Genomic DNA, 12,254 nt, shown 5'->3' with positions numbered 1-12,254 from the left:
ATCGAACAAAAAAATTTCAAGTCAGAAAAATGCTGGTGTCACAACTGCTAGTTCCACAAGAAAAAAAAAGAGAAAAAAAAAGGAAAAAAAAAAAAAACACGGATGGGACAAAAATTCCCAAAGGACCCCAAGCTTTTAAGTACCTCATTTGAGTTAATGACTCCATGTGTTCAAACGTGCTCCTATTTTAATGTTGGATAATTATTGTGATGGTAATCAAAACACCATTTAGTGAATCCAGCATACTGAGTTGAAAGTAATGTAAAATAATATTGCAAGCAAATAATTTAACTTGACATATGAAGACTTGCTCTCATTCATAGAAATGAAAATTTCTCCACATGTTTAGTATGTAACACTGCAACCAAATGGAAAAAGTTCCGATTAGAAGAAAAGTCTACAGAAACCCACGCCAAAACATACATAAAATGTTCCCCCAGATCTGTTATTTAATAAAATTTCATGTGTTTATTAGCTGTCATAATTCATCAGTCTGAAGCCATACAAACACATGTCAACACACACACTCCCACCAGCAGTAACAAGGTTTTCCAAGGGCTGATCATGACCAACACCTGGACCTACCCCATCATTTTAACACGCTGAGTAATCAGCTTAATTATGGGTCAGTTCCTTATCGTATACCTAAAGTTCATCACCTTGTAAGCATTTTTAATATGGCAATTCAGTCTGTCACACAGAGATAAGTCAAGTGCTCCTGACACATCTCTCCTGGTGGGCAGACTGGCCAGCACCGATGCAGGACAAACATGGCCAGGTCCCATCTGTCTTTCTGCTGGATGAGTGAAAACATCCCCTTAAACTGCTGAAAAGTTTTGACAGAAAACCACTTCATGCTTGTCTTGTTTCCCCAGGCCATTGTGAGAGAGGAAGCTGGGGGGCACAAACCACTCGTGTAGCTCATTACTGCTGGTACAGCTTCAGGCATTCAAGTAAGTGCCGTGCCTGGTATGAAAAGAAAGTTACTCTCTGTATATTAATTCCTTCCCTTGCAATGGGTACAGTAATTCCTGTATTCCCAAACCCTGAGCGGTTACTATGAGAAAAGGAAAGAAAAAAAGAAAAGGCCTTTCACAAACACATTTACAGTCCTTACCGCGAAATTGGTCCGCTCACAATGATACACAAAAATATCAGAGAAAGCTAAATAGGGAGAATCAGGTGAAAACTTTGGCAGGTGTTTAGAAAATACAATATGTAACAAAGATTGGGAAATGCCAGAAGGTCCTTTAAAAGACTGAGGAGGAACTGGGAGTGCTGATACCCAGTTTCAGAAAAGCTTGAGGTAAGAAAAATACCCGTTATGAGTCCTATGGTTGATTTTATCTCAAATAACTCACCCCCTCAAACTTGTGTGGGTCACTGCAGAAAGCATATCCTTTGGGGGTGTTTGAGTCTGACAATGCTAATTCAAATAGATGACACCACCTGCATTTGGGAAACATACATCATTACGAGAAAATCAGGAGGAAGAAAAACTGTCCAGGCATTTTTTATGCATTTTAAAAGATACAAATCCTCTATCATTTAATACAAGGACTACCCCACACTTAGCGTGATCAGGATCTGTGTGAGTCAAGATTTACAGTCTTGTGCCCAAGCCAGCCAAACATTAAAAGCCTGTGACTAAACAGAGAGAAAAAAAGATAGCCCTGCAAAGTCCATTTTCTTACTGTGAATGGCTCGCGTTGAATCATCCGCTTGGGCCAGATAATGCTTGCACAAGTTGTCAGATAATGAGTTAAGCGCCACAAATGGAAGGCATAAACCTTTGCGGTTAGTTGGGGAAAACAGTGGAAATGAATGAAATGGGGGTTTGTTGCCTCCCACACCAACCACACAGAAGCTCGTCTGTTTTGAGGATTCACGACGTCTCTGAGTACGGGCTGCTCTGCCCACAGCACTGGTCACCTGCTGAGAGCTCGCATTGAATTAGGTTACATTATAATTGGATTTTCCAAAGGCACTGCATTAACATTTTCCATGATCTCACCCTTATTAGCCAAATCACTAATCAGGAGTAGCGCGGTTATATTGTTTGCTGGTTAAACTATCTGCTGCTATAGTGTCTGTAAGCCAGCTCCAAATTCACGCGGAGATGAAAACTCCTCTCTCTCTAACAGAGAGTGGGGAGTTTATTCTGTAGCTAATGGTGCAGGCAAACTCTAATTTTCAATAGTTCATGAAAAAGCAATTTCTCTCCAGAGGCCAGTTTCCTCAGTGCTTTGCTTGTGTTTTTTCCTGAGTCTGTATTATAATTTAGGAGTGTTGATTCTTTGATCAGTGTAGGCAAAAGCAGCATTGCTGTAAGATGTAACAGCAGAAAAATCCTTTCCCATGGACTGTTCCTCATTGTGTCCAAAATCAAATGCTGAACATGTTTAATCCTGTAAGGTTATTATTTTAATGCACAGACCTTTGTATATCAATGGGAATGGAAATACCTGTTCTAAAAGTAGAAATGAGACATACAGGCAATCTCTAACTGATGACTCTCTACAGCTCAAAAAGCTGTTTATGTGGTAACTTAAACTCATATTAAAACTACTCCTGAGCTATAAGCAAACTACACAGGACGTCTTACGTGGCCTTATGGTGCAAAAAAACTCAGTTTCTTCTTTCAGGTGGGATCCCAGCAGATACGGGTACCTGCCTGAAAGTAAGCAACAACCTTGCAAGTAGATGATCAGGTAATGTTTGCTGAACATCCATTCACCACAATTTTCTGAAAGAATTTCATGGTCTAAATACAATTTCATTTAAAAAGCCAGGTTTTATTCTCCAGTTAAAGGTTACACAATGATGTTCAGATTCATTACAAGAATAATTTGGAAATACAAAGCCATTTTCAGCGAGAAGGTAAACCCGTTAAAAAGTTCTACTAACATTCTTCTGGTACAAATAAGTACACACAGGAAAAAAACCTGTGATTACATTTTTCATATAATTTTGGAGCCAAAACAAAAGGACAGCTGGCCTTGACTCAAAGAGGGGAGTAGGCACCTTCTACCTGGCCTGGTATCGGCGGTACCCTGCTTACAATTACACAAACGTGTTTGAACAGTGAAGCAGATTTCTTTTATACCAAACATTCAAGAAAAAGAGTACAGAATTCAAGATGGTATATCAACAAATCATTCCCTGGAATCAAATAAAAAACACTATAATTCTGAAACAAAAAAAATATCACAACATTATTGGGCTTATAAGCTCTTGAATTCAAACCAGATGCGACTGTCTCTGAAACCCCAGCAATAGCTGCATCTTTTCTCATACGGCTTTTTAACAGATTCTCATAAGCAGCACAAACAGCATCTTCAGAACAAAGGGCAATAACGCTTCCCAGCAGAGTTTAACTGGATCCTGAGGATCACTAGCCTGTATGATCTGCTTTTCTATTGTCCTCACAGGGATTTCACCAGGCATAAATAACATGCACTGAAGAGATAAGGAGCTAGGGGCAAAAAAAAAAAACCCAGAACAAAACAGAATAATGAAGTTGCGAGACTAGCTTGCAGCTTTTGGTCTACACTTCTCCAGGCCATCGGCTGTCAGCGATGTGCTCCCTTCTCTGAGGATGGATCTGCAAAAGTATATCAATAGAAATTATTTTGACATTGAGAAATACAACTTGCTTATGACCAATTTCCCTCTATTTTGTAACACATAGACACGCACCCCCGGAGCCACCACTGTACATCGTTATAAGCCTGTAATCAATCCAACACAAATGACAGTAAGTGTTAAGAAGCAAAAGAGAGTAGGGATATCATACAGTGCACTAGTACTCTCACCCTCTCAACTTTCATCTAGCCCTGATTGTTGATACAGAGCAAACAGTAGGGTCTAGTAACCTAAAACCCCCATGTAAAATCTTTCTAGATCTCTGAAAAGAACAGCTGACATTCGGCAGTGTTCATAGGCATACATTAGCATTAGGTGCACCCGAGAGAGCAGGTTAAGTATGACAGAGGGAAGAATTAGATAGTAGTACCTACTGCTAAGTAGGTGTCTGTGGTTCAAAGACGTGTTTGATAGTAATTCACTCGAGGTAGGAAAACAAAATAAAATCTAAGAAAGGAAATATACTATTGCCGGTGTAACACATACTTCCTTCCTGCAGTTTCAAAAGATTCTGGAAATGCTGTCACACATTGCTGCTAGCACACACACAAGTGCGCACAGTATTTTGCTTATAAGAGAAACATTAAGAGTGAAATACTTCCAGCAGGGTTTTGAATTTGCCTAGGAGAATTGCTCTGCAGCTGCTACACAATAACCCCATCATTCACTTCCAAACCCACAGAGCTGATGATATCCAAACGTATATGAAAGAAAACTTGATCCAAAAGGTCCACATTTGTGGCAAGCAGCAGTTCCGTGAATCACCAATTTTGGTGACACCTTTTTCTTTGCAGGTACTGTCAGAGCTAAAATTCACGTTATTTATTCACAAAAACCAGGAAGAACAGCAATTAGCAGAGTGGTTCTTTGTGCAAGGCAGATATAGATAGGTATTTGTGTTTTCATTTCATTGCCTGCAAACAGCCCCCTATAACAACAAAGATGATGGAACGCCACTCTTCTAACAAGAAATGTGCTTCTAAGCTTTGCATCAAAGGTTGGTATCCATATAACAATACAATTTGGAGAAAGAAAAAAAAAAAAGAGAGGTCTTGGATGTTCAAACACTTCAGGCAGCTATATGGTGGGGATGTCCCTCAATTATTTTTGTTCCTTCCCAGTCCCGAGTCCCACTGGGACACACTGAGGTCACCCTGCTTATGCCAAAATGCTTTTGGCTTCTAAAGTTCTTGCCCAGCTGGTGCAAACCAGTAGACACCACAGCACTGCTGGCACAGTCTGCCAGAGAAGAAAGGCAAATGTGATAGAACATGTAGTTCCCAAAAACAGTGTCTCTCTCACCTTGGATGGAATTAACTATTCGGGAAACCTTCTGGATATTTTGCAGTACGAGCAGGCTTCAGAGCCCAGCACAGAGTACTTACACACTTAAAACATAACAGGCAAAGGATGGTGGAATCCATATAACGCGGGTAGGTAGCACTTGGCTGCTACTTTAACAAGCAAATGGCATGGAATGAATTTTTACATCACTTCCTTAGAGGATCAATGAGGAACCAAGGATATTTCCAAGATAGCAGATGGATGCATCATCAAGTCACCAGGAAAGAAAATGATTTAATGAAAACAGCCACCATGTCACCTATTGCCAGAAGACAGTCATCGACGACCCCTTTCAGGCAGGTTCCCTTAAATGCCTCGATTCTTCCCTGTGTTTCATTCTCAAAGGAAAGAATAAAAAACACCAGTGTGTGTGAAGCCATTTCAAATCTAACACGTACTGAATGATAATTCCTCATTTGTTGTTTCATAGAAATAAAGTTATCAAATCATGCAGCTGTTTAAATTACATATCCTGTTCCTCTTCACATGAGACTTTTCTGCCTAGTGCTCTGACAAACTACAACATGTTCTGTGATCTTTAGCTCAAGTTGGCTTTTGAAAGCAATACCTTTCTAAAAAAGGCAGCTTCTCATGTTCTGGAGTTAGAAATGAAAGGTGTGCTAATGGCCTTTTTGTTACACTGCAGTAGCAGAAATCAAGTTGTATCAGTAAAAATCCTGAAAATAATCACATTTTCTTTCCCAGTGGGGATGGCAAGCTCCTAATTAAATCTGTCTTGACTAGTCAGGAACACTGATAATTTCTAAGGTAATGTATGCACTGAGGAGAAGCTAATACCAAAAACATTTAGGGTCTGGGATTTTTTCCAGGAAAATTAAGATGTCAGTTAATTGACTTTTTTTTCTGTCTGGTTTTCATTGAAGACCTCCACAAATCCATTCTTCAGTTTTTCACACACCCCCCCCCCCAACAGATGTCATTATTTTCAGTGGAAAAACCCCACACTTCTCCCTCCTCCTCTTCTTCCAATTAGCTGTAATTATAACAACATTAGCAGCAAAGTAGGTACCCTGAGGCAAAAATCTGGGAAGCAGCAGAGTGTCGAAGGGAACAAGAGATTATATTATAATGAAAGTAAGCGGACACATCATGCTTCTTCATGTGCTCATCTGGGCATCCTTAGGGCTGGGCAGGCTGATTTCTGCTTTCCCTAAGCGTGCCAAGATGAGGTGGTGACCAGCTGCTCTCGCCTCTCCCACAAGCCTCCAGAGCTACCCCTTAAACTGAGAGGTAGGTGAAGGGCTACGTTTTGGCTTCTCCCTATGCCTGGTATAACTGGATCCGAAATAAAAACCTACAGTTTAGGTCAAAGAAATCCAGTGGTTATATCTGATGTTCTGAAGGGGTAACTGCGGTTCTTAAATACACGTACTGAGAATCTTTCTGCTGAGAAAACAAATACAATAAGATTAATTTTGGAAGAGAGAAAAGCAATACATGCCAGCAGTTGTGGCATGCAAAAGGGTCCTTGCTCCGAGTAGGCTTTGAGCAATAAACCTCTTTTCCAGAGAATTTTTCATTAAAAAACTGGGTTCAGGGAAAATCTCCAAAATGAATCTTTTTTTCAACTGTCTTTTCAATTTTGCACAGTTGGATACGGAAGGAAGTCAACACTGCTTGCCAAATAAAGTGACATTAAGTACACTTGCTGGAAATCTTTCTGCCTTCCTCCTTAAAAAGACCAAAAAAAAAGCAAACCCCAAACAACAAAACTCCCAAAAACCTACAACCAAGAGTGAAAAGATCAAAACCTGGTTCCAGAAATGCTGAGTGACAGAGCACGGAGAGACTTAGGAGCAAATGTCCCTCCAAAGGCAGCATTGTTGTACAAACAAAGCTAAGCTAGAAGAATTTAAGCACAGTTTAGGACCAGGATTTCTACACAGCAAAGTTACCTGGGGAGGGACCAGCCCAGATGTGGGCAGGAAGAGTTATTCTCTTGGGAATACATTGCTGGTGCAGTGAGACAACATCTCATCTCATTGCCATCTTCCTCAATCTTCACCTGCCTCCCACCACTTACCTTTCCACATTGCCCTTCTATCTTTATTGTGACCTTCAAGGAAACATCTTTGCTTTTTTTGGAAGTGCGATGATTTTCCCTAATGCTGCCTTACAGACAGGCGCTTGCCCTGCGAGGACACTTGAGCTGTCTTTCCCTGGCAGCCTGATCTCCATTGCAGCCCACCTACGGAGCACGGCTGGACACAAAATGTTCCTAGCCATCTCTTTGCCCTGCCTGCTTGCAGCTGGAGTATTTCATATTTGGGAAGATATGGAGAAGAAATACTTATGTTCACAGACAAGCTGAACTCTGGTACGAGTTATCTGCATTTTTAAGCAGTTTAACAAGAGGTTTAACATGAAACTTTCTGGATACAAATGGGAAGAAAATGCTAGTAAAATCAGTCCAATGAACCTGAACACAGCCCACACCCTCCCATTTGCAAACCGCCTGTTGAATATTCCTGGATTCAGTTTGGATCCCAGCGGTGGTGTGGAAAATTGAACTCTTGATGAGATTGCAGCATGAAAGAGCAGGAGGAGAGGAACCAGGTTAAACTCTCACCTTCCTGCAGCCATGCAGACCTACAGCTGGCAGGCAACTGCATTCTGCAGTGCAGCCTGGCATGGAAGCCACGGGCATGCCTTTAGTACTTGTTGCACTCCAAATATGCAAGGGTGTGGAATACATCAACTCACTAAACACATCATCAAGGACTGAATTTTTTTCCCATCCTTTTTGGAAAATTGTATTTTACATGGTTAGTAATTCTTCACCGTCCCAAGCGACCTCTGGCAGGTCAAAGTTGTCTCCGTGCTTACCAACAGAAAGGCTGTGTTTTTTAACCTATGAAGCCTGCTAAAACCGTTTCTAGGGTCCCAAAGCCAGAGGGGCCTGAATAGTTCTCTGTTCACCTTTAAGTAAGCTCCCTAAAGCCAGAGACATGTTTTAAAAAAAAAATTCAGTGGTTTTATGCAGCCAGGAGGATCATCAACTTCTGGTTAAAGAGGGTAATTCAACAATAACTGTGGGCAACTGCAGTCAAATAAAAACAATAATTGATAAAGTAATTTAAATCTTGATTACTGAATCAAAAATATAAAGGCCAAGTCTTATCCACAGAATCCCTTTCTGGACACCAGAATGCCTATATACAACCCATAGTTTTTATTTTACTTATTCAGGCTTACAGAGAAGTAAAAATATTAAGTAAATGTAATTAAACACACATTCCAGGATTGCTAGCTGTGTTTGATCCCCTCCACATATTCATACACACACGGTCCTACCATCACATTTCCATGCCGTACATGAACAAAAGCAGGGATAAGAGACTCGAGCATGCTGTTGCATCACTCTGAACTCTGTGTTCAAGGGCAGGCTGATGTGATTTCAAGGCTGACGACTGGTGTCTCAAGCCACAGCAGCCAGCCTGGGGCAAGTCTGGGTGTAACTGCCTCTCTCTATAGAGCAACTTCAGCCTTATGTACCACAAGGGCTACAAAACCCTCCTCTTCATCCAGATTTTTAACTGGTCCATAGATACTTAGCTGTAAAACAGAGAGGTAGGTCACTAAAACCAACTCCTTATGCTCTTTTTAGTAGGATTAAATCCTTAAATGGCCCCTAGAAACTCTAGCTGCAAAATACAGACGCAGAGATTACTTCACCAACAAGAAACATAGGATAGCTCTGAGGTGTTTTAGCCAAAGAACCAAGGACCGCTCAGCCCATCGCTGAACCTCACTTAACTGACAAATTTCTTGGGAAAGAGGGAGCTGATGTAGCCCTGATTAAGTAACAAGCAGTGCTCACTACTCCAAGCTCTGAACAGACACATAAAGTTTTTGCATAAAACCATACATCATAGCTGTAATCTTAGCAGCTCCCTTTAGCTTCACCCTCTTCATAAAGCTAAATTGCAAGGATTTCATTTAGATAATTACCATTGCCTTGCTACTGTGGAACATCTCTTGTTCATTTTCATTTTGGAAAGAAAGGCTCAATGGAAATAAACCCAGGTTTTTCAGTGTTTTGTCGGGTTTTTGTTATTTGTTTGTTTTTTCCTCCCCCTCCCCCCCATTTTGCCCTCCTATTCCTCTTGTCCTTCCTGTATTCTGATGAAGTTATTTCCAGGCTAATTAGAAAGGGCTGAAAACAAAAAGAGCCAGATCCAAACCATCACACTACCCTGAAATTTCAGTGCTGGAGGCAACATCGCTCCTCAGACTTGTGCATAAGTGATCTTCTGCCAACTACCAAAACACAGATCTCTGGGGAAAGTAACAGACTGGAGTAGAAACTTTAGAAAATAGGATAAAATAGGATTGATCAAAATTCTGCAGCAGATTTTTTTTTCATTTTAGAAATATTTCAGTGATTATCCTATTTCTGTAGATACAGCCAGAGGTGTTTCTTATAGAAAACAAAGACAAACAAGGCTTCACAGAGCCAGCAGTCCTTTAGGACAGCCTTCTTTGAACACGGGAGCAGCTAAGAGAAGTGGTGACAGTGAGAAGAAAAGTACAGATATGGTTACAGGAGAAGCAGAAAACATGAGATCACAGCTGGTTACAGAAGGACCTGGAGAACCTAAATCAAATGCCAAAACGCCTGGGTGCAAATAACTTCTTCCCTCACAAAGGAGGGGAGACAGGGAGGAAAACACAATCCACGTACAAGTATACAAAACTGCAGAAAAAATTAATAATTCCTCCTTGGGGACAATATGCCTTTTCAATCCCAATGACATTACAGCAAACTAGTTAGAGTTGATGTAGAGACTCTCATAGATTTCCAGTGTCTTTAGAACAGGCTTTTTTGATGGTATGTCAAAAATATATATCAGTTTTCCGATTCATTTCACTTGTGTTCAGCTCTAAAGTTACATCCTGTGACCTGTATTTTCTAATTCTTCCTTAAGCAAAAGTACCCAGTGTCAAAGGAATATTTGTTCAGTTAAGGGAAACTTAAGGGTCTTCCCTAGAAACATCAATCTACTGAAATATCATTCCTAAAGGAAACTGCCTCATGCCTAAAAGTTGCTGCACTGCTGTGTTGTTTTTCTATAATAAAGCCCTATCTCAGAAGAGATAAGATTTATTGGTCACTTTATCACCTAATGAGGAAATGAAAAATGGGAAATGAGACTCAGGAATGCTGCTGCACATACTAGCTCGTTTAAACCCGCCATTGTAATTAGACCTCATACAAAACAGAGCAAAGATATTGGAACATCAAGAATACTTGCATGACGTACTCTTTGAGTTTCCACCTTTGAAGCCTTTCTCAAAAGACTTAAATGCAGATTTGTTATAGGTGACTATATATAATACATAAGCCCAGGCTAGTGCCCTTTCATTGATACTAGAAGTTGGACTTCACTGTGATCAATGGCTAATAAAATAATATTTATCAGTAAAGTTAAAAAGAATAAAAGCCCTGAAGCTGTTGAAGCAGACATCCTACACAGTGCTATGATGGGACCTGTTGAGAAATCCTCTTCATTGGGACTGAAGAAAAAAAGGAAGGGAAAAGTCTCCAGAGGTCTCCCTGTCCCATTTAGAAGGAGGTATTTGGATGTTCTGGACAAGGAACGGGAACAGAAAGAAAGAGCATGGTTTTCTAAAAAAAGTTTTTTTGGGGAGCCAGAGTCAACTCATATAATCAAGCAGGGTAAAAACAACAACTCTCTCTCTTCAGATCCCTTAAGTGTAGTGCCCTGGACCACAGCTGCAGTTGGTGGCTGGACTTGTTTCATTCACTGTTATAAACATCCTCCCTGTATTCTCTTATGCAGTAAATAATTTTGAGTTTAAGTGGGAGGAACTACAGAATGAATCTCCTGTCCTCTCTCGCAGTCACAGCCCTACTTTCCCTACAACCACATCAGAACTCTCCCAACAGTCGCCATGTAATTATGGGAAGCTCATCCTCCATTTCAGCCAGCTACGTTCCCACCCCACCCTCTCTTCTGAGCAAATGTGGACAGCAATAAATAACGGAATAGTTCCTCTGTAGCCATCTTCTTCTAGATGTTACAAAACAGCCTTTGGTGATGAGTCCTTAGCACCCCATATGGTGCCCACTCGCACCGTGAAATGGTAGACACATGAAGCACACGTGCTCCTGCAGCGTACACCAGCAAACTTTGTTGGTCCCCTGCAGCACATGATGATGTATCATTCATCTGAGATGGTATCTCTACAAAAGGGCCATGAGACGCAAGAACAGAGCAAAATACAAAGCTTTAGGTGCCATAATTCTCAACCACTATTGAGAAAAAAGGGGTGGTTTAGGGGAGTTTCTGAAGGAGAAGATCCAGAGGGACGGATTCCCACCCAGAAAAACATCCCTTCTTTAAACTCTCTGGCATCCATCTTTTGAGTGGTCTCAAAGTAGTATTTCGAAAGATCCAGGAACTTGGCGTGATTTCAAATCCAGGTACAAATACTAAATACTCCTCCTGGTTTCCAAAACATAGTTTGCGCCGACACTTTGGCAACTAATTAATTTTGTCCATTTACATGATCTAATTTTTAGACTTGGCATCTTGAACTGTCAGAGCAGATCAAGAGCAGCAATGGGCATTTTGCCTTTAAAGTGGAACAACATCCCAAAGCCTGTAACGTTGTTACAAACGGCTTCTAAAATCTGCCTCATCCTGGCCACCAGGTTCGGCACATCATTAAATTCAGTCTTAGCTGGAGCAACAGAAGCTCTAAGGACAACTCTGAAGATATATTTTCTTTAGGACTATTACTAGGTGTTTAATGAGGCAAACATGTGATCCTATAATGTGTAATAGAGACATTTTATGAATTGTAATGAAGCTGAAAGCCGTGAGGTAGATGGTATTACATTAGAAATCTCACCTGTGTTGCACATTCACCAACCTCTGCTCTCTGAGGCAAAGCTGTCACATAAGCACTCAACAGATAGAGAAGTTCACTCTACATCCCTCAAAGGCCCCCATTTAAAAAAAATGTACATTTAAAATATGCTCTGTACAGCTGTTGTCTTACCATTTGCCTTGTGCTGCACATCTGGCGGAAACTGGTCAGGAACATACCACTGATAGTCTGGCTGCACAGAACAATAAAACATTATTACAGCAATATGGACTTCATAGACACTTCAAACAAAAGAACAGTGACATGATAAAAATATAACCATGCTGTGAAGGTTTTTATTAGTCATATAAAAGTAGTTTACAAAAAAATCTTATATTTAGCTTTAT

At 40.6% G+C, this 12,254-nt stretch overlaps 1 protein-coding gene across 1 annotated transcript in view; it reads right to left on the bottom strand.

The window, feature by feature from the left end:
• Positions 1-2,774: 2,774 nt before the first annotated feature.
• TNIP3 (TNFAIP3 interacting protein 3) overlaps positions 2,775-12,254 on the bottom strand; it is a 49,348-nt gene continuing 39,868 nt past the window's right edge. Inside the window, exons 11-12 of the mRNA XM_064450526.1 lie at positions 12,040-12,100; positions 2,775-3,604 (exon numbers count right to left, since the gene is read on the bottom strand). Of these exons, the coding sequence (XP_064306596.1) occupies positions 3,573-3,604; positions 12,040-12,100 (93 nt within the window). The 3' untranslated portion in view covers positions 2,775-3,572. The remainder of the gene's footprint in view (positions 3,605-12,039; positions 12,101-12,254) is intronic.

Source organism: Phalacrocorax carbo, chromosome 4 (assembly GCF_963921805.1).
Source record: "Phalacrocorax carbo chromosome 4, bPhaCar2.1, whole genome shotgun sequence".
Lineage (NCBI taxonomy): Eukaryota > Metazoa > Chordata > Aves > Suliformes > Phalacrocoracidae > Phalacrocorax > Phalacrocorax carbo.
Note: the sequence above shows the minus strand (reverse complement) of the source record. Positions and strands in the feature narration are given on the sequence as shown.